At 52.7% G+C, this 27,773-nt stretch overlaps 1 protein-coding gene across 1 annotated transcript in view; it reads left to right on the top strand.

Annotated features, from left to right (window-relative positions):
• The first annotated feature begins 531 nt into the window (after nt 1–531).
• Nucleotides 532–27,773, top strand: part of ZBTB17 (zinc finger and BTB domain containing 17) — a 30,841-nt gene continuing 3,599 nt past the window's right edge. Inside the window, exons 1-7 of the mRNA XM_081816828.1 lie at nt 532–664; nt 24,203–24,409; nt 25,396–25,584; nt 26,220–26,360; nt 26,678–26,803; nt 27,309–27,541; nt 27,624–27,770. Of these exons, the coding sequence (XP_081672954.1) occupies nt 658–664; nt 24,203–24,409; nt 25,396–25,584; nt 26,220–26,360; nt 26,678–26,803; nt 27,309–27,541; nt 27,624–27,770 (1,050 nt within the window). The 5' untranslated portion in view covers nt 532–657. The remainder of the gene's footprint in view (nt 665–24,202; nt 24,410–25,395; nt 25,585–26,219; nt 26,361–26,677; nt 26,804–27,308; nt 27,542–27,623; nt 27,771–27,773) is intronic.

Raw genomic sequence — 27,773 nt, 5'->3', positions numbered from 1 at the left:
AGGCCACAGAGGGACTGTTCAAGTCGGTACACACGTTTGTTTCCAGCACCCTCGTTCACACCCAGGCTAATCCTAGATCTGCCCTAAATAGGAAATGGGGCAATGGTTGGCTCAGAAGGTAGAAAAACATAAGCGGGGATCTGCAACTTTGGAGGCACAACTAGGTTCACGTCTGCGCTCCTCCACTTATAAGACGCGTGACAATGGGCAATTCATTTACTCTTCCTGAGCCTCCGTTTTCCCTTCTTCAAAAGGGGGGGGAAAAGACTATCCTACCGTTAGCGAGAGGACTTAATGAGATCATGCACGTAAAGTGCTTAACACAGTGCCTGGCACACAGTAAGCGCTGAACGCGGGGAAGCTGTTACAGTTATGTTTGGAATAAGTTATGTTTGGAACCAAGGAAGGGTTACAATGAAGACAATTCTAAGTGCAGAAGTACTGTAATACAGAACTTCTGGATAGGTAGGCGCATGCGCCTGTCGGCGGTCCTCGGCTAGCGCGGACGTTGCGCATGCGCCGGAAGTTGCAGCCGGGAAGCCAGCGAGGTCGGTTCCGCCCGACTCTAACATGGCGGCGCCCTTTGTCTGCTCTGAAGTGCCGTCCTCGGCCTTCTCGCGGCCGTGATGCACCTCCCTCTACGGTGGGGTCCGGGACATGGCAGGTGAGGGTCAGCAAGCGCCCGGGGCTGGCCGAGTCTCGGGAGCCGGGCGGAGGCGGCGAAAGATGGGGCGCGGCGGGACGCCGGGGACGGTTGTGTGGGGGAGGGGAGGGAAGTGGAATGAGAAGGGAACCCGGACTGAGGGGACCCCGCGGGGTAGGAGGGTGCGGGGCAGCTGGGGTGGGGGGCGCCTCCAGGCGAGCGGGCGCGGAAGGGGCGAGCGGACCGGCAGTTCCTGCGAGGGAGCGCGGGTCGCCTCCCGGGTTGGGTGACACCCCAGCTGGTAGCATCTCCGCCCCCGCCGCCCGGCTGTCACTGTCCCTTGACCCCGCGCGCCGCGCGGGGTCGTTCTGCGGCCGCTGGCTGGCGGGGTGCCGGGGCAGCTCACGTCGGCGGGTCGGGGCCGGAGGGCACGGGCCTGCCAGGACCAGGAGGTGCTTGCAGAGCGGGAGGTCGACACTGCCCCTGTATAAGATTATTTCATTCATTCATTCCTTCCGCAGACGGTGGCCCGGCATCTGATAGGTTGTGAGGACAGAGCAGGTGAACCGGACAGACTTGCTCCTGGTGTAGTGGTTGGAAGTGTGAACTGTGGAGCCAGGCGGCCGGGGTTTGAATCCCGACTCTCTGCTTGCCCGCTGTGTTCTGAAGCACGTTAGGTTCTCGCTCTGTCTCAGTTTCCTCAAACTTAAAGCAGAGATAATAATAAAACCTGCCTCCTAAGGTTGTTCTAAAGATTTAATAAGGTGATAGGTGCAAAGTGCCAAGAACATTTCCTGGCACAAAGTAAATACTGTGTGTGTTTGTTGCTGCGATTATTTGTTTCATGAGACTCATGTGGGAGCCATAGAGATAAACAGCACCTCTGATACTGCTGTAATGGAAGAAAACCAGAAAAGTTCTCCTTGCTCTGGAAAGAATAGAGGCACCGAGGCACCTCACTCGGTCTAGGCGAATCCAGGGAGGCTTCTGCCCCCCAAGAAGCAGAGACCTAAAGGATGCTTAGGAGAGTGGAGGCAAGAAAAGGGGGGAGTATTCTCAGTTGAAGATGGAGTTTGTGAGAAAGCTTAGGGGCTAGTGTAATAATTAATTTTTCTGCCTAGAGACAGAGCTAAGAGATAAGACTGAAGAAGCTGGCTGTGGTCTGGTCCTACGGGGCCTTGTAAACCTAGTTAAGGACTTGAAGTTTTAGGTTAATGGGAAGCCATTTAAGAATCAGATTTGTGGATTAGAACAATCACCTGGCTAAATCTGTTTGAAGAGGCTGCTAGAATAATCCAGGTGAGAAATGAGGGTGGCCTCGAGTCAGGTTAGAGGCACAGGGTGGGGAGGGAGGTTTTGGAGAATTGACAAAACTTGGTGATTACTTAGATGAGGAAGTTAGAGGCAGAGAGGTGTCAGGATTGACCTCCTCTTCTTGACCGGCAGGTGGTGATGCCACACAGTGAGATAGGGAACAGGATGGAGAGCGGATGCGAGAAGGGAAGATACATTTAGTTTCGAATATGTGGAAAGTGGGTGCCTGTAAAACAGTCCAGTGGAACTGTCCAGTGGTGAGCTAGCAGTTGTCATCCAGCAAAAGTCCCTAAAGTTGTGGGAGGGGGTGTGCTCACCGAGGGCAAGGGTATGAAATGAGAACAAGAGCGTCTGAGACACCCCGGGGGAAATGCTAATGCTGTAGAAACACGGGAACCTGGGCACAGTCTTGTTGCTCTTGCTTTTCAACATTGTGTTATGTCTTTTGGTAAGCAGGTATTCCTGAGTGTAGGAACCAGGAGCGGGTTTACTCATCTTTGTGTCCCAGCTGTCCAGCATGGTGTCTGGCATGCAGCAGGCCAATAATGATCCAAACAGACTTGTACTGAGCGCTTACATTGTGCCAGGCTCTGTGCTCAGGGCTCTGGATTTGCCTATGTTTCTTGGATGCATAAAAGGGCAACTCTTAGGGAGCAGGTGCTTTTCGGGTTCTCATCAGATTTTCCACTTGGGTGTCTTTGATTCAGGTAATGAGCTGGAGGAGGAGAGCCAAGCTGGAGTTTACGCAGACAAACTGTCAGAAAAGAGTAGCCTGGGCTACTTGGAAATCTGAGGTATGTCTGTAATGCTCAAGGATGAAACAAACCAGGAGGTCAGTTTGTTTGTCCTTCTTCTCTAGGCTCAGCGTGACTCAAATCACCCTTTCAAGATAGCTTTTTCTTTCAAGTTATACAGTAATGACAACATCTGAGTTTGGTTGGGAAATTGTGGCTATCATTTATGCTTGGTTTACCAACAAAGACCGGACTAGGTTAATCACTGGGCAAATGCTCACACCTTGTTTTAATCAAGTACAACCTAACATGCTCCAAAGCAATTCCAAACTACAGTGGCTGAAACAAGCTCAAAGTGTATTCCTCCCCTCTTATTAAACGTCTAGAAGTGGGCATTCCAGAGCTGGTAGGGCATCCTGCTCTGTTCTGTGAAGTATCCAGGAACAGTTCTAGTGATCATGTGGCTCTCTTTGCTCAAACCCAGGCTTCCATCTCATGGTCGAAGCTGGCTGCTGCAGCTCCTGCCATTGTATATACACTCCGTCTGGCAGAAAGGGAAAGACAGAGTGGGGAGCACATGTTCATTCCTTTTAAGGTTCTAATGTTTAAAGATACATATTTTTGTACAACATGTCCCCAAACATAAGCATCTGGTGTACAACCAAAGAGCGAATCATGACTGTTCCAGTGCTGGAGGGAAAGCTGGCTGAGAGAGCCTGCTTGGTCCCTCGTGTGACTGAATTGCTGTCCCCGAGGCTTGGGCCTCGGAGAAGGGAAGTCCACTGCATTGGTGGAAGAGGCAGGCTGCTCTGGCTTTGGGTAGGTTGATGTTGCTTGGGCCCAGGGAGTCCAGGCTTGTTTATGCATTCAGTGTTTTCTGTGTCCAGCGTGTCAGACACTGTGCTAGGGGTGTAAGACTGGATCCCGGGAGCAAGGAGCTCTTAGCTATGTGGATGATCACGATACAGTACAAGGAGCACCACGGGGGAGGCGCACAGGAGAAGGATGACTGATGTTGGAAGGCTCTACCGAAGTGGGGAGATTAAGAGTGAACAGCGTGCTTGGATTGACATCTGTGCAGGTCTCCTCAGATAGAGGCAGCGAAGACTCTGATGCCGGGTGTGAATCCCTGCTTCCCTGTGTCGTGGCTCTCTGAGGGCCAGTTACTTCACCGCCGTGCCTCCGTTTCCTCATCTGTCAAATAGGGATAACGGTATCTAGCTCCCAGAATTGTTTAGAGAGATCAAGCGTGTACTTCATGGGGTTTGCCGCGTAAAGCGGAGTGACCTCCTGCTGCAAGGTGCGGGGTGGTTCGAAGCCAGAGAGGCTAGTGAGGACTGCAGTCAAAGAAGGCCGAAACCTGTAGGGAAACCAGGTTGCGGCCTCCCTCAAGGCAGGAAGTATCCAGATTGTGCAGAGGGGGTCAGCGACTGCGCTGTGAGTTCTACCAAGCTCTCTACTGAAAGGTGTCCATCTGTGGATTCTCAGAGACCATACTCTAACGGGTCTGGTGAGGGGTCCTTTGGGAAGGGAAGGATTCCCTCTGTCTAATTCCCGCAAGCTCAAAAGCTTCTGGAAAGCCTTCTCTGGGCCCTGCCCAGCCACCCACCCCCCGCTGAGTTTGGAGCTCCTTCTCCGTTGATCTCTTAGCATCCAGCACTGATCTCTCAGTGCATTCGTATCTCACATTATAATCCTGGGTTTCTTTGTCTCCTTGTTGGCCCCCAGCACCTTGCAGGTAGGGACAGGGGATCGTTTCTCCTGGTAGCCCCACTGTGTAGCTCCTGTCCTGGCACGTAGCTGGTGCTCAGTAAATGTTGTTGGAGGGCGGATGATCAGCCCTGATTGGCTGAAGAGGAACTGGCAAGCTGGCCAGAACTCCAGTGTGATGTGGGGTGGCGTGCTATCGACTTAAGAGAGGAGAACCTGATGGTTGATTTGGTATCTGGTTGGACTATGGACGTAAACATGGTGAACTGTAGTATGACCTGAACGATGAGAGTTTAGGTCAGAAGATAGTTTCTCTGTCTTTCTTTTTCCAGTAGAGCATGGTTTCTCAGCCTTGACGTTATTGTTATTTGGGCCTGCATAAATCTTTGTTGTGGGCTGTCCTGTGCACTCCAGGATGATTATGGCACCCCTGGCCTCCACCCATAGATGCCCATAATACCCACCCACCTGCAGCTGTGATCGTGGAACATGTCTCCAGACATTGCCAAACGTCTCCTGGGACAGATCGTCCCCAGCTGGAACCCACATATAGGGTACTTCTAAGTCAGGCATCCCTGGGCTCGTAGTAGTTCTTATACTTATTAGATGTGTCCCTTTGGGCAAAATACTTGGTCTCTCCAAGCCTCAGTTTTCTCAGTTGCAAAGTGGGGATACGGATGACCTCACACAGTTTTATTGGCCAGAATTATCGATGAGGTAATGCATGTAAAATGCTTATTCGAGTCCCTGACTCCATCATTGGTAACTGGTGTTATTACGTGTTAGGAGAAGAGGACCCTTGAGAGGGTCAAGAAAGAAAGTGTGCAGAGGAAGAAAAAAAATGTTTGGTAGAGGAATATGCACAAGGCGCACAAATCAGAAGGTTCTAAAGAATGCGCCATGGAGGGGCACCTAGGTGGCGCAGCCCGTTAAACATCTGACTCTTGTTTTCGGCTCAGGTCATGATCTCAGGGTCGTGGGATCGAGCCCTGTGTCAGGCTCCACGCTCCCCGCTCAATGCAGAGTCTGCTTGAAGATTCTCTCTCCCTGTCCCTCTACCCCTCCCACTCATCCTCTCTCCCTCTAAAGTAAACAAATAAATCTTAAAAAAAAAAAAAAAAAGGAATGCACCATGGAGAGTAAATCATGCTTCAGTGCCTGACCCAGTTCCCCTTCCAGATAAATGTTAATAGTATCTGTGGGTCCTTTCAGAGCTATTCCGTGCATCTGTATGTCTCTGTGTATGCCCAGGGAAGACCATTTTTATTTAAAAAAAATTTTTTTTAAGATTTTATTTATTCATTTGAGACACAGAGATGGAGAGCATGAGCAGGGGGAGAGGCAGAGGGAGAAGCAGGCTCCCTGCTGAGCCAGGAGCCCGATGTGGGGCGCTATCCCAGGACCCTGAGACCGTGACCTGAGCAGAAGGCAGATGCTTAACCAGCTGAGCCACCCAGGCGCCCGGAAGACCTTTTTTTTTTTAAGATTTTATTTGTGAGAGAGAGAGAACGCACGTGCGCACCAGTGGGGGGAGGGACAGAGGGAGATGGAGAAGCAGACTCCCCGCTACGTAGAGAGCCCGATGTGGGGCTCAATCCCAGGACCCTGAGATCATGACTTGAGCTGAAGTCTGATGCTTAACCCACTAAGCCACCCAGGTGGATGGAAGACCATTTTTAAAGAGTCACATGATTTGATTAGGTTGCACAGACAGGAGCCCCTGCGGGTAGGAGGGCAGCCGCCGTGGGCGGGGCTTCGGGGTGTCACCAGTTTGCCATGTAAACGACCAGGTGGCTCACTCTTTTCTGGAATTCCTCGAAGGGTGGTGCCTGAGTGGGTGGGAGAAGGTACCCAGACCCGGTGTCTCGGCAGGGTAGCACCACGAAAGGGAGGGACCCAGCCCGAGAGAACATGAAAAACTAAATATATTGTGTGCCCAAAGCAGGTTGTCCTGGAGACCATTATCTCCTCCTTTTGCCAGTCAGTTTCTAGATGATTGAAATAATAAAGGTCAAAGAGTAAGCCTTTCAGTGCTGAGGGGCTTGTGCGTTGGCTGCAGGCGTGTGTGTTGAGCGTCGGTACAGGGCCCTGGCCCTCTCAGAGGTGCTCGGGCCAGCAGCAGCTTTACCTCAAGTCCAAGGGCCAGGTAAAGTAGACCTCCGTCTACTTTAGATTCGACAGGAAACCAGGGCTTGGGCTTGGGGAGTCAAGCCTGCTTGTTGGGAACTGGAGACACGTAAGCCTTGAGCTTCAAAGGAGGAAGCAGAGGGCCTGGTTAGAATGGAGAGTTGCACTCCTGTCTACGCGGTGGCAGGCAGAGGCTCGGAGGTGGCAGGTGGCGGTTCCAGCTGAGGGCGGGACCGGCTGGAAAGCAGGTGTGGTGGGTTTTGTTGTAGCATCAGAAACCTGCTGGACAGCTTGACGAGGACAGCTGACACTGTGTGACATCTAGGGGGATTGTTGAGAGAGTAAATCCTGGGAGTCCTCATCACAAAGAGAAGATTGTTTTCCTTTCCTTTCTTGGGTCCCTATGAGAAGACAGATGTCAGCCAAACCTGTTGCAGTCATCATTTCACAACACATGGAAATTCAAACCACCTGCTGTACGCCTTAAACGGACACAGCGATGTGTGTCAATTATTTCTCAGTGAAACTGGAAAGAAAAACCAAACCAAAAAAGAAAAAAAAAAGAGAGAGAGAAAGGAAGGAAAGAAAGAAAGAGAAGAAAGAAAGAAAGAAAAGAAAGAACCGAGCTTCTTGTCTTAAGAGCCCTGGCAGCAGAACATGTTCTCCCCGCCCCACCCACACCACTTCCCATGCTGGAACTGTTCAACTAAGCAGCCACCTTCCTGTCCCGAAAGGGCAGGCGCTGCCGCCCAGCGGGAAGCCGTATCTCCATGGCTCCGAAGCCTGTTAGGTGAAGCACTTCTCATTCCGGTAGTCTCGGGGCAGCCGGGCCCGGTGAGGGACTTTCCTGGTTCACTGTAACTCAGCTTCCCAAGTTCATGCTTCCAAACATTGTTGCAAGTCAGAAAGAACATTGTTTAATTTTGTAAGTTGTTAAATATTGAGTAGATGGAAAGGAATATGCACAGTATAAAGAATAAAGATACAAGGAAACCCATGTATCCCATCAGTCAGTTTACAGATAATGTTACAGTTAGGTTTGGAGCGCCCCTCCCTGACCGTGGCCCACCCCACTCCCAGGTCATCGCAGTTTTGCTTTTATCACTCTCTTGCCTTCCTGTAAAGTTTTACTGTGTGTGTTCGTATTGCTAAACAGTGTTGTCTCATTTTGCATGCTTTTGAACTTAAGATAATCACGTTGTTTTCTTCGGTGTCTTAAATTGTTGGCTTACTTGACTTTCTCAGATGGATATGTTCTATTGCAAGAGAATTTATTTGTCCTTTCTCTTGCTGACAGACATTTGGATTGTCTTCGGTATTTTGCTGAGACAGAGTGCTGCTATGAACATTTCTGGAGCATACGTGCAGCGTCTGCAGGGTACAGCCCCAGAAGTGGGGCTGAATCACAGGGTGTGTGAGCTTCAGCTCGACCAAATAATACCTAACTGTTTCCAGAGTGCTTTCCCCAGTTTACAGTTCAACTGACAATTCTGTTTGTTTCACATCCTCCCAACTCTGGTTTTACTAGACTTTAAAATTTTTAGTAATCTGATGGGAGTGATATCTCATGTGGTTTTGATTTGCATTTTCATGATTATTAGTGGGCTAAGCATCTTTTCATATACTTATTGGTCATTCAGGTTTCAGCTTCTGTGAAACAGCTGCTTATATCTTTTGCTCATTTTCCTATCTGGTTGTCTTTTTCTTGTATATAGACTTCTTGTTTGGTTTTGGTTTTTATTTTGTATGCTAATCCTTTGTTGGTTATATGTGTTGTAACTATCTGCTTCCAGTTTGTGGCTGGTCTTTTCACTGTAGGTTTTTGTTTTTTGTTTTTTTAACGAATTCTTAATTTTAAGGTTCATCATTTTTTTTCTTTTATGGTTATCTCTTTCGTTCCTTTTAAAGTCTCTACTTCAGGTTTATAAAGATAATCCCCTAGGTATTGTCTTCCAAGCATTTTATGATTTTGTGTTTTACATTAAAGTTTTCAGCCCATTTAAGATTATTTTTGTGTGGGGGCACCTGGGTGGCTCAGTCGTTAAGCGTCTGCCTTTGGCTCAGGTCATGATCCCGGGGTCCTGGGATCGAGTCCCGCATCGGGCTCCCTGCTCCGCGGGAAGCCTGTTTCTCCCTCTCCCCCTGCTTGTGATCCTGCTCTCACTGTGTCTCTCTCTGTCAAATAAATAAATAAAATCTTTAAAAAAAAAAAAAGATTATTTTTGTGTGTATTATGAGGTAAGGAGCTGATTCCTTTTTTTTTAGTAAGTGTACCAAATTGTCGTAGTACTATTTATTGAAAAAATACATCCCTTTCATGTGGATCTGTAAATGTCCCCAGTAACCCTTATATATAGTGAGTGTCCACAAATGTGTAGATCTGTTCCTGAGCTCTTTACTATTTATTCTCTATATCTGTCCTGATATCACACTGACCTAATGACTAAATTTTTATGTAGCAGTTCTTGGTATCTGGTAACGTCTTGGCCCTTTGCTCTTCTGTCTTCATTTTAGATTGTGCTTGTCAAATTCCATAAAAATTGTTGGGATCTTTTATTAGAATTGCTTTGAACTTAGTCCACATCAGTTTGGATAGAATTGACATTTTTATGATATTGAACCTTCCATGAACATGGTATATCTCTCAGTTTACATAACTTACCAAAGTCTAACTTTACTGTCTCACACCCTACTCTCAAACAGTTAAGGACCTTAGCACACTTTAATTCCCATCACTCCTTCCTTTTATTCTATAGGTGGGTATTTTAGTTCTTTTTAAAATTTTAGAAGACATCTAATGATGTCAGTATTGTTTAGATTTACTCATTTATTATTGACTAGTTTTTTTCTCATTCCTTCTTGCATTTAATACTTTCATTCTGGGATCACTTTTTATCTACCTGAAGCGTATCTTTTATGATGTGTGAGTTTGGGCTGTCATCTGTTTGGGGGCCATCTAGGGATTTTACCCTCCTCCATTTGATGCCAAAAATTTGATATAGGCAGTTTTCTGTGCAGTCTTTTTTTCACTGACTTGTAACTCTCTGTGGCTCCAGCTCTGTTCTTGGAGGGCCCTCCCATGAGACCTCTGTCCTTGGGAGGGAGAGGGAACTCGAGCTTGCTCAGTTCTGCAGATGCCTTTGATACCCACCCTCAGAGCTCCACTTGCTCTCTGGATTCCAGCCTTTGCTTAACTTTGTTTGACCCCTCAGTGTTCCTTACTGACTTGCCAGTTCTTTGATGCATTTTAAAAGATGTCTCACACTTTCTCTTCAGCATTTGCAGCTGTTTGCTATGAGAGTTGGCCTGGGTACCTAGTGTGCCATGCTTCCAGAAAATCAAGGTGTTTCTGAGTCTTAATTTTATGTTTCATCTGGCAGCAGCAAACATCGAAGATTAGAACGAAGACTTAGTGATGTTTACTTTTAGCTTTTATAAGATGGTTTGTAACCCTTATTAGTATAAGGAGAGGGAGTTGGTAAGTGCCAGTTAACGACAGAGAATTTGCCCTTTTGGGACAGATGAAGGGTCTGTAGAGCCTAGCATTCCATGTCTGTCTGTCTGTCTGTGGAAGTTTTGTCTTTTTCTGAAGAGGAAAGTTCTTATCTTTTAGAGTATATGGACGTGGCCTTGAATCTCGGTGTGTCAGTGCAACCTAGGTCAGCTGACAACCCCTCTAAGCCTTGACTGGCTTATCTGCACTATGGGGGGCAATCATATTAACAGCCTTCTCGTGGCATCACTGCAGGGATCAATGAAGTAGCCTGTTCCTGAAACCCTTTGCAGGCAGGCAGCTCCGGCAGCCATTCCAGTTATCCCCTTTGGTGGTGTTCTCGTCACGTGCTGCTGCCCTTTGGAAACAATGAGCCTGTGATTTCCGTAACCTCCCAATTGCTTCACATGGTGGCGCTGATTATATATTAGCAAGGCTGTGTTTTTTCTGGGCACAGCCACACAGCCCCACCCACAGTCCTTTGCCAGGACTCAACAGTTTCCTTCCAGCTGGGTGAAATCCCCGTCAGGTTGGGAAACTGTAGCATCTGCACCGGGGGCTCTCGATCAGTTACTCACATCCAGGCATTAGTTTTTACCCAACCAACGAATGCATTAAAAATTTGCATCAGTGTCAGCAGGCTGCCATCTAGACAAAGGGTACCATTTCATAATCCTGCTCGCTGGGAACATGCTGTGGAAACTGTCCGTCTTTTAGATGTTTGCCAGTTTGATCCTGGAAGTGGTATCTTGTACTTGTTTATATTTCTTTATTAGTGAGGCTGAACATCTTTTTTCCGTATAGAATATATCGACCACTGGTGTTTCTTTTGTGAACTGCCTCTTCATTTCTTTGACTCATTTTTCTGTTGGGAGATTTTTTTTCTTATTGATTAATTTTTTGTAACAGCTTTATTGAGGTATTTCTCTAGTATACAAGTCACCCATTTAAAGTACACAATTAAATAGCTTGCAGTATATTCCCAGAGTTGTGCAACTATCACCACTATTTTCAGAACATTGTCATTATCTCAAAAAGAAACCCACCACCCCTTAGCAGTCACTCCCCACTTCCCTGTCTCCGTCAGCCCTAGACAGTCACTTTCTATCCTTACGGATTTGCCTGTTCTGGGCAGTTCATGTAAATGGAATCATGTAACTTGTGGTCTTTTGGCTGGCTTCATTTAGCATAATATTTTCAAGGTCCATTTGTGTTGTAGCATATGTCATTACTTTTTTATTGTCCAGTATTCTGTTGCACAGACAGACCACCTTTTATTTATCTATTCATCAGTTGATGGACATTTAGGTTGTTTCCACCTTTGACTCTTATGAGTAATGCTGTCATGAACTTCTGTGTACAAGCTTTTTTTTCTTTTTTTTTTTTAGATTTTATTTTGTTAAGTGTTCCCTACCCCCAGCGTGGGGCTCGAACTCACAACCCCATGATCAAGAGTCATGCACTCTACTGACGGAGCCAGCTAGGTGCCCCTGTGTACAAGCTTTTATGGGCACATATGTTTTCGTTGTTGTTGGTATGAGGAGCCTTTTGTATAGCCAGGCCAGTAACCCTTATTTACAATATAGGCTCTAAATATTCATCCTTAATTTATATTTACATTTGGGAAGGTGGGAAGATGAGGGTACGATGAATGAAACAGAACATTTAGGGGTGCCTGGCTGGCTCAGTTGGAGCACGGGACTCTTGATGTCAGGTTTGTGAGTGTGAGCCCTATGTTGGGTGTAGAGATGACTTGGAAAAAAAAAAAAAGAAACAAAACATTTAGATTTCTGACCAGTCTTTCATACTGCTAAGGATTAAGCTCATGTACCATGCCTTCCCCACTGTGGCCCCACCAAGGGGCCCCTTGGGGCTGGTCTGCATGCCTTACAGTCATGCTGTCGCAAGCACTCTTTCTGTATCTGTCCCAGTGTATCTCTGTCCATCTGTCTCCCTGTCTCTCTCTCAGGCCACATGCATTAGGACTGGGAAACGAGAACTGGGCAGCACACCGGGGGTGCTTTCCAAGTTTCTCTCAGAAGCTCACACTTCAAAGTGACTGGCTGAAAACCCACCAGGGCTGCGAGTCATCGGTTCAAAGGCTTCCAGCAGCTTTGCTGATTCACTGCTGTTGCAGGTGGAGGGGATGTGAGGGGCTGGAGGCCAGCCAGCGCTGTTTGCTCAAGGGCGCGAGCAAGCGCTGGGGCCCTGAGCTTCCTTAATCTTCCCAGGGCTCCTGTCCAGAGACTGTTCTAGAGCAGCACTGAAGCAGCTGGAGTTGAGGAGCCCAGCAGTTTTTTAAAAATCCTGGGAAATTGAGACATTGGGTTCTTGACTGCTGTTTATCCAGGCCTAACATGAGTTTTTGCAATCCCCCCAGATACTCCTCTGAAATATCCTTGCACTCATTTAGTTTTCCCCAGTCAAGTCTCACAAAATATTTTTAGTTTAATCCTGTTGGGAGTAGTAAGTATACAATTTCACGTTGGCTCCTGCTGTATATAGTCCTATGTCCGTCTAGATACACATCCTGTGTTCCTGTTCATCTCAAGGTTTCCAAAATAGGAAAAGTTTTAAAAGAAAATCTGCTGAATGCTAGGTGAATATGTCATTTTTTTATTGTCAGGCACACGGTATCAGTTACACTTTAAGTGTGTGTGTTTGTAATCTGGTAATCTTGTTAATGAAATCATTTATTTAACATTGTATCTTCACACTGGAAGGGAGGGACCCTTAGCAGGCCCCCAACCTAGTGAGGAAACAAAACTAGACAAAGTCAGCCACGTGAAACACATGTGCTACATTGAAGTCCAAATACATCCAATTCCAAATAGTCGCTCCTCAACCTCCTTTTTGCTTTTAGCTCGGATCCTTGATCTTAACTACTGTCATGAGGAAACCGATCCTTCCTTGGAATTGTCGTGTTCTATTTGCTCTCTCAATGAAAGCCTCGTTGTTCCTCCAAAGTCGTCATGTTCTTTGTAGAAAGCAGGTGGTTTTTGCCCTCAAGGCTGAGCGCCTCCGTCTTGTGTTTCGCTTACTGTTGCGTGAAGTCAGCATTGCATGGCAGCGCCTTTGCCCGGTCTGCTTTCAGGCTAAAACTTCATTTGTCGTGGGGGCCTGACGAGATTTCACCTCCCATTTTTAGAAGCTAGGGCAGGGATTCCAGCATTCGGTTCCCCTTTGGTCTATAGCTCCCCCGCATGGCTAGCGTGGGTTCACGCGCGACAGCAGGCATGATGGTGACCAGCAGCCGCTTTATGCAGTGGGAACGGGTGTCATCATCCCCATTTTACAGCAGGGAAAGTGAGGTGCAGAGGGTTACGTACTCTTGTCCAAGGTGCGCCACTAGCTTTGGTTTGATGCCAAGGCAGGAGTGGTAAGTGGGTCCAGGATCCTGTCAGGTCCCTGGAGCTGCACGCAGAACTGTGCGTGCGTGTGTGTGCGTGTGTGCACATGTGTGTGCATGTGTGTGTGTGCGTGTGTGCGCGCCTCATTCTTCATGGTAGCCGAGCAGCTCGGCTGGGGCTGGCAGAGGCTCCCAGCTGCTCTTCTAGGGGATTTTCAGTTTTGTCCCCGTAAGGAATTTCTGCTCATGAAGATTTCTCTGGTGACACATTCTTTGTGCAAATTACCATAATTTTCCATTTCCCTTTTGAGAAATTTTTTCCTGTTGAGAAGTTTTGAGTCATCAGGTCTTGTAGAAAATGTCTTAAAGGTTTTATAATAAATAGAAATGAAGAAGCTCTGACTTGGCGGACAGTTTCTTTCTTCCCTTCCTTTTTTCACTTGGCTTCTTGAAGAGATAACATTTAGAAGTGGTAAAACAAAATGCAGCAATGATATACAGTGAAAACTAGAGCTCCATCCTGCCCTTGCCCTGCTCCTCCGAGGGGCCCCCCCTTACCCGTCTCTTGTACGTCCAGAGCTGCAGACTTTTTGTTTGTTTATGAGCTAGGATTTCACAGCCTGGGTTTATGGTTTCGGACAAACCGCACGGCCCAGCTTCCCCTAGGAACGGTCAGGTACTGTATGTTGTTAAGGGACTTTGAGCCACTCCAGGAAGAGGTACTTAGAATTTTCAAAGGATATTATCATATTTAGTGGGGAGGCCGTTTGCACAGGCTGCTCTGGAAGAGCCATGTGAGCATGTGTCAGATCCTGAGCCACCAGCTAAACCCTCCTGGTGCCATCTGGGGGTGACATTGTCCCCTTCTTCACATCCCAAGGGTCCAGCCCCGTGGGACTTTGTAACTTATTTTTCTGCTTCTGATCCTTCCCCTTTCAGTCTGTTCTCCATATTGATGCAGCCAGAGTGAGTTTCCTGAAATGTGAACCTAACCATGGCCCTCTCTCGCTTAAGCCCCTGGCCAGGCTCCCAACTGCCGGGGCTGAGCGCTGGGTCCTTGGCGTGGTGGGCATGGCCCTGTGTACCTGGCTCCAGCCTGGCCCTCCGGCTGCGGGTCTCACCACGGTTTCCACTCATTTCTTTCGTGATGCTGAAGTGTGCTGTCCTCCTTCCACCTGGTCCCCACGCATGCACACCATTCTCTCATGCACCCCTCCATGGCTTATGCTGTCCTCTATCTGAACATCCTTCTTGCCTTTGTTCATGTGTCTTGTTAGGTGTGGCTAGGTGTCCTATCCTCCCAGGGGTGGCACCCCTTCGGAACTCATCAGAAGGTGCTGACAACGTCTGGGACTTGCTCCCTGGTGGCAGGTCCTCGAGTGGGGGGACACTCAGATAGGCCTGGCCTTGTTCCGGGTGGAGCTGGAGTTCCCTGCAGGGCACCTGCACCAGGCAGCGCTCTGCAGTGGATTTGAAGTCCATGTCCGCTCCTCTGTCCCCTAGCCCACCAGATGTGCAGATGAGCCCCCCGAATCTATCCGTATTTAACTTGAATGGGCGACTCTCCCCAGGCTTACTGGCCCAAGTGCCACAGTAACAAAGGCCTCACAGCAGAAGTCTGAAGCTGCAGGGGAACAAAGTCCCAGTGCTCTTTGGTCACATTGGACCAGGCTGTGGCTCCCTCCTTTTTCTCCACCTGCTGCGGAAACTTTGAGCCATGCGCTTCATGAGTAAAGGGGGTTCACTTGGGATAACCTGGTTTGTTTTAATTCATTTTTTTCCCTCTTTGTGTCACTGGTATCAGTCACAGACTTAGTAATATCTGATTCCACTTTTGCCAGTATTTGTGCAGTACTTCCTGTGCTCACAATTATCGTGTATGTGGTGGTTTTCCTGTTGAATGGGTGAGCAGTCTAGAACTCAGAGAAGCTTGCCTGAGGCCACCCTGCTAAGACTGGAGCCACGATTCACATGCATGTCCTTGGATCTGAGTCTTTTGGTGTTTCTTCTTTTTTTTTTTTTTTTTAGGGGATGGGGAGGGGCAGGGAAGAGGGAGAAAGAGAATCTTTTTTTTTTAAGATTTTATTTATTTATTTGACAGAGAGAGACACAGCGAGAGAGGGAACACAAGCAGGGGGAGTGGGAGAGGGAGAAGCAGGCTTCCCGCCGAGCAGGGAGCCCGATGCGGGGCTCGATCCCAGGACCCTGGGATCATGACCTGAGCTGAAGGCAGACGCTTAACGACTGAGCCACCCAGGCGCCCCAGGAGAGAGAGAATCTTAAGCAGGCTCCACGCTCAGTGTGGAGCCCAACACGGGGCTCGATCTCACAACCCAAGCTGAAATCAAGAGTCGGATACTTCACCGACTGAGCCACTGAGCACCCGTGTCCTCTTCTTTGTCCAGTATTTTCTCCCATGGGGACTCCGGTCCTTCCTGTGGCTTTAACCACCATCCCTCCTGTAGACGTCTCAGCTGTGTTGGCCTGACAGAACCCTCGTGTGCCCTGCCCTCTCTCTGCCCGCTGTCATTCCTCACCTCAGCGAATGGCACCTGCACTCGGCCAGGTTCTCAGGCAATCGATTTAGTGTTGTCCTTGACTCCTTTTCTCACGGCACACCTCTGCTTGATCAGCTGACCGTTGGCTCTCCTGAACAGCTTCCTGGTCTGACTGCTTCCGGCTGGGCACAGGGCCTCCATCTCCTGCTCCTCTCCCAGTGTTCCTCTAGCCCCTCCTACCCCCTTGCAGTCACTCCTCTGCACCCAGGCTCCTGGGGCACCCCGGCATACTTGGAAGAAACTCCAGAGCCTGACTTGCCTCTAAGACTCTGGCCGGTCTTAGCCTCTGCGGCTGCCACTTGGGCTCTTCTCATTTTCCCACTGGCTTCCTCCTCTCCAGGGCACACCAGCCCCTTTGTCAAGGTCATGCCTGCTCCAGGGCCTTTGCGTTTGCTCTTCTCTGTGACTGCAGCAGTCCCTGGCCTTATGGTGGCATGGCTTGCTCTTCACTTCATTCAGGTCCTTGCTTCAGTGTCACCTCCTTGGAGAGGTCTTCCTTGACTGTATGTGTTTTTTTTTTTTTTTTAAAGATTTTATTTATTTATTTGACAGAGACACAGCAAGAGAGGGAACACAAGCAGGGGGAGTGGGAGAGGGAGAAGCAGGCTTCCCACGGAGCAGGGAGCCCGATGCGGGGCTCAATCCCAGGACCCCGGCATCATGACTGAGCCGAAGGCAGATGCTTAACAACTGAGCCACCCAGGCGCCCCTTGACTGTGTTCTTAAATATCACATAGCCTCTGCCTCGTCTCCACACCTTGTTTTACCTTCTTCACAGCACCTAGTATGTGCTTCACAACACCAGGTTATCCCAAGTATAATATAATAAGTATATGATACTTATGACCTGTCTTCCCCACGACGCTCGTAGCTCTAATGAGACCCACGACCAGCACAGGGGAGGCGCTCATTCAGCATTTGTGAAGTGCTTTTGTCTTTTCTGTGTGTCTGTTTCCTGATTTAGGGGCTGCCGACCCTGGGAGGGGACGGTGATAATTAGGAGTAGCTGCACACAGCTGTATCACCCCACAGACTTTCTGTATATCGAAGGACATTTCTCATTCTCATTACTTCTCAAATACGTATAGATGCTGTTGTGATTAGTGGAATGGAAATTCTTTTTTTTCATAGTGGTCTTGCCCCGTATTTTCTCAGTTAACAAGTACCAAAAGTACAATTATAATTTCATGAAGGTCCACAGAATATTTGACCTTGAATTAGTGGCACTCAGAAAGGCCAGGAATCACCACTCTGTACAGGCCTCTTTCCCAACTTGATTTACAACCGTGAGAGAGCAAGGTCCTGGGGTAGGTGCTGTCAGCCGCTGTGACGAGGAAGTTAGTAAGTAGTCCCACCCGGCAGTGAGTTTATTGAACCTGGTAGGGGAGGCGGGGCAACAGACGGGCCTCCCTTTTGGCCAGGTCTGTGTACTGCTGCTCAGGGAGCATTGGGGTGGAGAGCGGGATGTTGGGAGAAGGATCAGATGTCACCAAGTCCCACATATTCCGATTTTGTCTTTGTGGAAGCAAGTCCCTTAATCTACCTTCTGTCAAGCTCTGTGAGTCCCCAGAGTAAGTCCTAGCATCATGGATTCCGCACTGGCATGAGCTTGCAACAACACAGAACAGCACTTTCTTCAGGACCAGCCTGCCTTCCCACTCAGCCATATTCCCTCTTCAGAAGTGTGGTTGAGTGTTAGAGATCGTGGAGGTTGTATAATTTGAAAAGCAAAGGCAGTATTACAATTTAATTTTATATTTAGATACAATTTTTAGGTGTTTAAAAATCAGTATTTTGGGGGCGCCTGGGTGGCTCAGTCGGTTAAGCAGCTGCCTTTGGCTCAGGTCATGATCCCGGGGTCCTGGGATCCAGCCCTACGATGGGCTCCCTGCTCACTGGGGAGCCTGCTTCTCCCTCTCCCTCTGTGATCTCTCTCACTCATGTTCTCTCAAATAAATAAAATCTTAAAAAAACCAATTTTTTTGGTAATACAAACTTCACAGAAAATACTACTGAGTCTTGGCTGATAGGATTATGTGGAAGGTAGCAGTGATTTTCAGAGTGGAGCCATTATGCAGTAGAAGATCAAGTATCAGAATCTGGGGCTGTTGGGAAGGGCTGAGTCAGTCTGTATGTTTACCCTAAAGGGGAAATTGATGTTAAAAGTTTGAGAAACACGAGCTTACTATAAGAGCTGTATTTGCTGGGCAACGAGGAAAATGCCGGAAGGGCTGGTTTTGTTGGGACTTGCCTTTCTGCCATGTTGCCCTGAAAAGGGATAGGGTGTCACACTGGGTGGATGGTAGGTTGGGCAGGTAGGTTTCGCAGTTCCAAGGCTGGCCTGCTGTGAACTTCCATTGCCTTGGCCTGAATTTGTGTGTGTGCTAAGCTGGAGACAGGAACTACCTGTGTTTCCAGAAAATCCGGAATGCCGGGCAGCTGGAAGCGGAGTGGTGATCCCTCTCACCTGCCCCTGGACATGAGATGGCTGTGTCATGTCCAGGCCCGCAGCCGGGCGCAACGTGTTGTGGGAGCCGGGGACTGTTTGTCAAGATCAGCAGCTCCTTGTGCTAGGCCAGATGTTTTCTGGCTTAATGGCTTCCCTCTGTGTGACAGTTTGGAAACCCTGCATGCAGTGTAGGGCCTGCTAATAACCTGGGTAATATTTCATGTTTGACAGGTGCCCCTTTGACTCCGAGATGGAGCCGTGCGCTGCGGACCCACTGAGAGCTCTGGGCAGGCGCTCCAGCCTTCACCTGGGAGCACCCTTGGGCTTTAACAGAACAGTTGTTCAATATAAAGTGCTTCCCTGACAGAGAAAGCTGCTCTGAATGGTTCTTGCCCAGTGCCCCTCCCTTCCCTCCCTCCCTCTCTTGATGTTAATTGGGCTCTGGGATTTTTCCAGATTGCTATTAGAAAGAATAATGGGTTATGATTACAACGTCTTAACAAGGTCAAGTCACTAAATAGTTACCCAAGGTACCCAGCATAAAAGGATATGTAGAAACCATCTCATACGGTTTTCGGCCTAAAAATAAAACTCTAATTTGCATCCCTGCTTCCTGGTAGCACTAGTTCGGTGGGTGTTTACCACGTGGCAGGCACGGAACAGGCTCCGGGCTTACCGTATCTAATGGAAGCCTGTAACACACCTGGGACGCAGCCCCACTGGCCCCATTTTGCCAGAGGAGGAGCTTTGCTGGAGACCCACTGCTGCCGGGGCAGGTGGCCGACCCTGGATCCGGGTCCTACCGGGCCTGACCCCAGAGGCTCTGCTGCCTCTGCTCAGTGCGGACTTGACACCAGAGTAGCCACGTCCTTAGTTGCTTGGTGACCGGGCAGTGCCATGCGCGGCACCGTGTTTCTTGGCATGTTGAAGAGACTCCCACAAATGCCATTTCGTTGTTACTGGGGGCAGGGTCCTAGGGCCTGGGATCCGGGTTTTGTTGAACCTTGTGGATTTCACCACCCAAGGGGAGCCCTTCCTCATGTCATCATGTGCTTGCGGATGTTCTGGAACTGAAGCATGAATGAGATGGGTTGTGTTTCCCGTGGCCAGCCCCCCTGCACCCCGCTCAGCTCCCCTGAAACCTGGGGCCCGGGCCTCAGCACAGCCCCAGCGTGAGCGGCCGTGAGCGTGCTGGCAAAGAGCCCTGTCTTGGCAAGATTGAGGATTGTGCCTGTACCTCACTTTTTTCTTATTAAAAATTCTGTCAACTTTTGAAAAATGTTGCCATACAAAAGTATATGAAATGTTTATGTTTAACTAAAATAATAAATCTAGGTGTATCCGAGTCAGTGTCTCCGAGGACCCCTGCTTGCCCTTCCTCCCATCCAGACAGAACCATCGTCCTGGACATTTTTTTACTTGTTGCCTTTTCTTTATAGTTTTACCATCTGTTGCTGTGAGCAGCCACCTCAAAACTTCGTGACAACCCACCGGCAGTTTATTCTCCCAATTTTGTGCGTTGACTGGGCAGTTTCTTTTGTTCCACGGGGTGTTGGGGTCATTCATGTGACAGCATTCAGCTAGTAGCTGGGCTGGAAGGTCCAGGAAGGCGTCTCGCATCCCACTGTCTGCTAGGGCCTCTGAGTTCATCACGTGGCCTGTGCCCATGGCGTCTCCTCCGGGGCTCCTCCCTGTGCCCTCTCTCTCCGACAGGAGACCCTGGGCATCCCTACGGTGGGGTGGCTGGGTTGCGGGAGAGCCACGTGGAATCTGCAGCCCTCTTAAGGGCCAGGCCTAGAATGGGCGCCGAGTCCCTGCCTCTCGTCGGTCAGAGCCACCCAGATCCAGCTGGAATCTCCTAGCAGGTGTGGTGGGATGGCGGGACTTGTTGGCGGCCATCCGTGTCCACGTTGGTTACTTGTGCCTGTTTTGGAATCATACTGCAGGGCTTCTCCAGGTCCCTGGCTTTTCCATTCCCAAACGAGTTCCTTGTGAGGCAGGCCAGGGCTGTGTGTCCGGCCGGCTGGGTGGCCCTCAGCAGAGAGTCCCAGCTCTGACGCCAGACATCTGCCCCGTTCATCAGACCACGGAAGAGGTCACCGGACAGGAGTGAGGAGTGCAGTGAGGAGTTTCTGGAAGGTCGGGCCATTTCTTGAGCGGACAAGTCATGTGCCAGTTGGTGGCTTCATTTTCTGCATCTAACCTGAGGGCTTTGGGCTTGGTGGGCTCTGTGGTCTTGTTCTGTTTGCATTTTCTGTAGTTCTAAGCTTTTAGGGTCTTACTTAGAGTAGCTTTAAGGCCCACATTTATCGCCCTTAAAGCAAGACGAGGTAAGGGACCCCCCCACACTTCTGCTCGAGTGAAGGGACTGCATAGCGGGGCTGGGGCTGGGGGAGCCGCCCTTGATCACTGACATGAGGCGGCAGGGCTGTTGATCTTACTACTGCTTCAAGTCTCCTCGGACGAGGCGACCCCTGGGTGCATGCACTGACTGGGGTGGGCAGCTCCCCGCGCCCGTGGGGCCCACACATCCAGCTGTGTGGCCCAGGCAGGTGCCCTCACCTCTTCCCAGGCCCCTCTGAGCTTGGCCAGATCGCGGTGGGTTCGTTTCACTGTGGAGCGTAGAGGGAGACAGGAGACAGTGGGAGGATTGCCGTGATCTTCTAGAGCGTTTCACGTAGCTCTGGGGGTGGGGCACTGCCGGGTTCTAGCGCGGCCCCTCTGAGGGGTGGACCACACGCCAGCTGGCCCCTCACCTGCTCACCACCTCGCCTTAGGGAGAGAGGGGCTGCTGGAGCTTTCTAGAGGAGGGCCAGCTGGCAGAGGTGAGTGCTGGGGGCAGCTGGGGGCCTCTGAGCTCCATCTGCTAGTGGGGGGGTTATAACGTCCCCAGCGTTGCTGACAGCCTGTGTGGGGGACCCCATGAGCACTCGGGGAGCCCCCACGGCTGTACTGGCACTCCCAGGGGCTGATGGCAGGACTGCGCTCGCTGGAGCCTGTGTTTAAGGCTGCTCATCTGCGTGTGGCAGTGGCCTTTCCCTCCCTCCCTCCCTCCCTCCCTTTCCCGGTCTTCCCCTGCTTCCTCTTTCACCCTCTCTCCCGGTTTGTCGTTTCCTTTTCTTTCTTTGATTTTGTCAGAACAGATGCACCTTAGGAGTGTTTCTCTGTTGGAACAGCTTTGGAGGCAGCCTCGGGGGACCCTGCAGGCCTCCGTGTTCTGGCCCCCACACCCACGTCTGGGCGGCAGCTCATGTCGGAGGAGCGTGGTTAGCGTTGGGTGGAAAACAGTCCCTGTGGGCCCCCACTGCTCTCCTGGCGGGGGGGGCACGGGAGGTACCGGGCCACCAGCCACCCTCTCCTAGGACCTTTATCAACCCCGCCAAGGTCTCTGAAAAGAGCACCCCCCTCCGTGTCCAGCCCCAGGAGAGCCAGCTCCGTGCCCTTCCCGCAGCAGCTCGAGGGCTCGTGGCAGCCCCCTTGATCGGCCACCCTCGGAGCTGGCAGCCCCTTCCACCCTGGGGTCCCTCAGGTTTCTCTTCACTGCAAGTCAGGTCGCCTTCCGGCCGGAGGGTTCTGCCTTCAGCCGACTCCAGCCCAAGGGCCTGGACCAACTCTGTACCTTGCGGGGGAGGGTTGTTCAGCGGATGCTCCCTGATTGTTTCTGAACCTGGGAGACACTTCCTCCCCCTTCAGTTTTCCGGTCTGCTGCTGGTGAAGGTGAAGGAGCCGGGGTCGCTGCCAAGTGCCGAATGGGCTTATTCTGAAGCTGAGGGAGCATCTGACCCTCGTGGGCTCTGGTGGTTCTCCATTTGGAGAGGGGTTTCCGCACTTGGGAGGGGTTTCTGCACCTGGGCTTCCGAGGACATAGGGAGTGACTAGTGACGGGGACACACGCTCACGTGCCTCCCCCTGGCCCCAGCGAGAAGGCAGATCTGGGGGTGAGCTGGCCTGGCCTCTCCTTGCCCCCCGCCTCCGTCCTGTGTACCTCTTGCCCGGTGTGTACCGCCTTCGGATCCTAGGCCTGAGTGCCCTGGCCTGGGTGTTCAACCCATGGACTGGACACTGGTTCTTTTCCATGTTCTCCAGAAACGTGTCTATTTTATTTTACCAGCTTGGGCACAGAGCGGCCAGAATTCTCCTCGGATTCATTCCTTCAGGTCACAACAGGAACTTGCTTGTTCTAGGGACTGAAGACCAACAAGGACGCCTTCCCAGGTGTTGTGTGTCCGTAGGGGCCTCTGCTCGGGGGCCCCTGGTGCCTCTCTGCCGAGCTCTAGCTGGTGGCACCGTGACAGAGCAGAGACCCGAGAAGCCGTGGGAGCTTGTGTGTGGAGGCCAGGATCGGAGGATGGTCGTGGGGATGTGGGAGGGAGGGAAAGGCTGTTCCTGGGTCTCCAGCAACAGCTGCTCTGAACTCACAGCTCAGACAGAGGCTGGCACGTGGCACACAGCCTGTTGTGTCCGCCACGTTCCCCCTCCCTCCCTGGAGCCCTGCCTGCCTGCCCGGTGACCTCTCCCAGCTCAGCAGACACCTAGCCCTGGTTTTGCAAAGTTTCCAGACACCACAGGGTGGGTGGGCTTTGCTGGCCAAGTCCCTGCAGGTGGGGAGGCAGGCGTGGCTTCCCTCGCTGCTCATCACAGCCAGGCCACTGTACATGGTCAGGGCTCCCGCACAGTGACTCACCCCCAGGAGGCTGATGTCACAGAACGGCGGGAGCGCGTGAGGGGCTGCTGAAACCTGGGGGCTGGGAGCCCCGAAGTGTCATTCTCACTTGCCCAGAAAGAGCCTCAGATGCGGGACCAGGGCCTGACAGCCTGGCCCTGGGTTGGGGGGCGGGGGGAGGTCTGTGCAGTGTGACCCCAGGAGTGGGGGTGTTGACTTTTATTTTGAAACTGGGTCTTTCTTGAACTGAGGGCCTGCTATCTTCCCTATAAAATGCTGGTCTGAGATGCACTCTGGTGTGGTGCTGCTGGGGAGGAGGGAGCTGTTTTAGATACTTATTTAGTCATGGCTTGTGGTAGTTCATGATTATTCGGCACCAGGCCATGGAATTTTTCTGAGCATTTTCACTTGAGACAGTTGTGGGATTTCCAGGCATCAAGGGAGGGCTTTGCCAGAGAGGTTGAAGCCAGCCCCACAGCTCTTGGGGTCAGGACCAGAGTTCATTCTTCCTCCAGGGACAGCCTGGAGAGGTTTCTGGAGGCAGAGGACTCCCCAGCTTTATGCAGTTCCCTGAGCCTCTGAATCAGAGCGAGCGACGGGTCCCTGCCCCCAAGGGCAGGACTTTACCCGAGCCCTGTGGGTGCTGCGGGAGGGGGTCCGTTCCAGAAATGCCGGGAGATGGAACATCTGTCTTCCTAGACGCACGTCTCACCTGTGTGACAGAACGGGGAAAACAACGAAATAGGTTTTTGTAAAGCCAAATGTATCGAGTTGAAGGAGCTGGCCTTCTAAGATTATGTCGTGCTTTCTTTCTGTAAAAAATGTTAAACTGACCATGTCTTTGTCTTTTTTAATGCTCACCATCATCAGTGTTTTGTGTTTGTTTTTTGACTTTCTAATGTCATTACCTGGCAAGACACAAAGGTGGCTGTTTTCTTTTGGTCCCTCAGTGCTTTTGGTTTTTGCAACTTTGTTGGCCAGTTAAACCCAGGGACCTGGGAGCCGCTGGTCAGCCTTGGCTTGCAGAGGGAATCGGGAGTGATTTACCCTTGGTGGATTTACTTCTCCCGCGCGCTTCTCACCTGGGAGTTGGGGGGTTGACCGTTGGGCGGGCTGGCGTCTTCTCTGTCTGCTAACACGAGGGCCCCCCGGCTTTCCGCAGCCATGGATTTTCCCCAGCACAGCCGGCACGTCCTGGAGCAGCTGAACCAGCAGCGGCAGCTGGGACTGTTGTGTGACTGCACGTTTGTGGTGGACGGGGTTGACTTCAAAGCCCATAAGGCAGTTCTGGCGGCCTGCAGCGAGTACTTCAGGATGCTCTTCGTGGACCAGAAGGATGTGGTGCACCTGGACATCAGTAACGCGGCAGGTACCCCATTGGGTCCAGGGCCACGCTTGCGGAGGCTCGGAAGCTGTGGCCGGCTCTGTGCCACGCAAGGCCCTCCTGACGTTCCTGACACAGCCCCCGCCCTCCTGGGGGTGGCACCTTGGAGCTGAGGGGTGCGCCAGGCCTCCCACACGGGCCCCAGGCCACGAGTGTGTGGGCATCGAGTTCCTTCCACATTTGGGGGGGCCTGTTTTGACTGGGAGCTGGGTGGTAAGAAGAGAACTGACAGGAAGGGCCCGTGGCAAGCTCTGGGCCGGAGTGCATGCAGGACCGGCTCGGGAGGGGCAGAGAACAGCGGTGCTCTTCCCAGCCCCCGACCCTTTCCCGTGGCCCAGTCCGTCCTGAACCCCTACCCTCGTGCTAACCATGATGGGGATGGCCACGGTTGGGGCTCGGAGGGGTGTCGGGAAGACCTGGGGATTGAGAAGGAACTGGTCCTAGATTTGGCTCCTAACCCAGAATGGCGGACCTGCCATGAGAAGGTCAGGGCAAGGTGGTGGTCCCCCGGTTTACGGATACGGAAACTGAGACCCAGAGAGGTCAGGTGACTGGCCTGGAGGTCGGATGCGTTTTGGCAGAGCCCTCATGAAAGCCAGTGCTGACACCCTCTTAGAGTGTCCTGCGGTGGTGGGGTGTGGTGGCCAAGTGGTGGAGAGTATACCGGGGGCGGGGGGGGGAGTTCACACCACTGTCCTCGTGCAGAGTGGGCATTCACACCCCGTCCTCCGTGTCGAGTGAGCATTCACACCCCTGTCCTCCGTACAGGGCAGCCGTCACCCCCTCTGGCCTCTGTGGGGGTACTTCATTTCAGAGGCTGTGGTCTGGGCGCCAGTATGGGGGGGGTGCTGGTGGCCTGCCACTCTGCTTTTCACAGATCCCCGGGTCCTGCTGCCGAGTGGGGCAGCTGAGTCGGCGGCCGGTGCCAGGCCTTGAGGCAGGTCCGTGATGGCCTTCTGTGTCCTTGGCAGGCCTGGGGCAGGTGCTGGAGTTCATGTACACGGCCAAGCTGAGCCTGAGCTCCGAGAACGTGGACGATGTGCTGGCTGTGGCCAGCTTCCTGCAAATGCAGGACATCATCACGGCCTGCCATGCCCTCAAGTCACTGGCTGAGCCGGCCACCAGCCCCGGGGAGAATACGGTGGCCTCGGCCACGGAAGGTAAGAGTCTTGGTAGGCTGTTCCTGAGCAGGCAGCTTTGGATGGGGTGTTGCCTCTTACTCTCCCTTTCCTCTCTCTGGGCCTCAGTTTCCTTACCCGGCGTTGCCTGCACCGTGGGGTGCTAGTAAGAAGTCTCAGGAAGGCCTTCCGAGGGGCCCGTCCGCCTACCCCTTCCCCACCTTTTACCCGCTTGCTTTGTGCTCTGCTGCCCCAGAGAGCTGGGGGCATGCCTGGCCCAGGCCTCTGCACACGGGGGTCGCTCCTTCGGCTGCCCTTCCCCTCTTGTGCCCTTCCTCCTGATGCCGGCTACGGGCCAGATTCTCATGGTACCCTTTGCAGAGAACCCCATTCCCTTCCGAAGCGCTGACTCTGAGCAGCGGCTTTGTTTTGCGTGTGGGGTGTGCTCCCCGACTGGTGTGGGCGCCCCCACGGAAGCGGCACCGGGACTGTTGATCCCGGGCCCAGGCGGCCGCCGGGCGTGTGCAGTAGATGCCTGGGGAGACAGACTGGCAAGCCACTATGTAGATGTATCCCCAGGGAGGATCTGGAAGAGCTACCAAGTACTGGGCCACCTCACCCCTCGAGGTGATGGGCACGTGACGGGAAATGGCAGGTCTGTCCTGTTCCCTCTGCAGGAGGAGACAAGAGAGCCAAAGAGGAGAAGGTGGCTGCCTCCACGCTGGGTGAGCTGGACCCTGGCGGCAGCGGTCTGCCCACAGGCCCAGGCCGGGAGCCCAAAGAGGAGCGGGGCGGCCAGGCCGAGAGCACGGCCAGCGGTGAGTTACGGCACCGAGGACCCGTCTGGCCGTCCCAGCCCGTCCCGGCAGCCCGGGCCCCAGTGCAGCAAGCGCCTCCCTCGGGAGGCTCCTGGGGCCGGGAGGTGGGAGTGGGGGGCCCAGCAGCCACACCCCTTGAGCTCTGGTTACCCGGACTGACGCGTTGTTCGCTCTGGGGCGCCTGTTGCAGCCAGAGTAGAGGCCCAGGCAGCCTGCGTTTGGGGCCTCAGCCGCTCCCGGGGGCTGGTGCAGGAGAGCCTTCCGGCCCCGGACGGCAGGCCCTAACCCAGCCTCGCCTGTTCCCACACCACACCCAGGGGCCGAGCAGACGGAGAAGGCTGATGCCCCCCGGGAGCCACCCCCCGTGGAGCCCAAGCCCGACCCCACGAGCAGCATGGCCGCTGCGGAGGCCGAGGCCGCCTTGTCAGAGAGCTCCGAGCAAGGTACCCTGCCCCTCCCCTTGGGCCCAGCCAGCCGGCACTCACGCCCCCCAGCGTCCCTCCCGCACCCCTCCAGTGGATCCCCCCATGAGTCCGCTTTAGCTTTGGGCCCAAGGCATCTTTCCATTCTCGAAATCTGGCCTCTCTTTCTTGGGGACGCACCGGCCGTGCTTCTGCTGGCGTGGGAGTGTTGCTGGGCCAGCGCCGAGCGCCAGTAGGGAGCCCCCCACCCCACGCACCCACTGCGGAGCAGGTCCCGAGCCCCCGGGGGACACTGGCCCACGGGCCCCCTCCGAGCAGCGGACGGCTGGGGGGGCCCTCTCCCCGGCCGGCGCCTGGCAGGCTTGTCTGCGGCTGCGGGACCGAGCGGGGCCCTGCGGGGAGCCCATGCCCCGAGGGCAGCGGAGCCCAGACCTCCGCCTCGGCCTTCGCTGGCTCTGAGGTCGCGGCCTGCAGAGGCCCCTTGTCGCCCTCCCAAGCGCCTCAGTGCCTGCCCTTCTCGCGGCAGAAATGGAGGTGGAGCCGGCCAGGAAAGGAGAGGAGCGGGACGAGGAGGGCGCGGCGGAGGTCAAGGAAGAGGGGCCGCCGCTGGAGAAGGGGGAGGCCCCCGAGGAGAGCGAGGAGTCGGCCAGCACGGACTCCGGCCACGAGCTGGGCGCCGAGGCCCGGGGCCTGCGTTCAGGCACCTACGGCGACCGCACGGAGTCCAAGGCCTACGGCTCGGTCATCCACAAGTGCGAGGTGCAGCCCTCCCCGCGCCCCCGGCCCCCCCGCCCCCCCACCCCCGCCGGCTCCCTGACGCCCCGCCGCCCCGCCCCCGCAGGACTGCGGGAAGGAGTTCACGCACACCGGCAACTTCAAGCGGCACATCCGCATCCACACGGGCGAGAAGCCCTTCTCATGCCGCGAGTGCAGCAAGGCCTTCTCGGACCCGGCTGCGTGCAAGGCCCACGAGAAGACTCACAGGTACGCG

Source organism: Leptonychotes weddellii, chromosome 4 (assembly GCF_054177405.1).
Source record: "Leptonychotes weddellii isolate Sample4059 chromosome 4, ASM5417740v2, whole genome shotgun sequence".
Lineage (NCBI taxonomy): Eukaryota > Metazoa > Chordata > Mammalia > Carnivora > Phocidae > Leptonychotes > Leptonychotes weddellii.
This window is presented reverse-complemented; position numbering and strand designations above follow the sequence as displayed.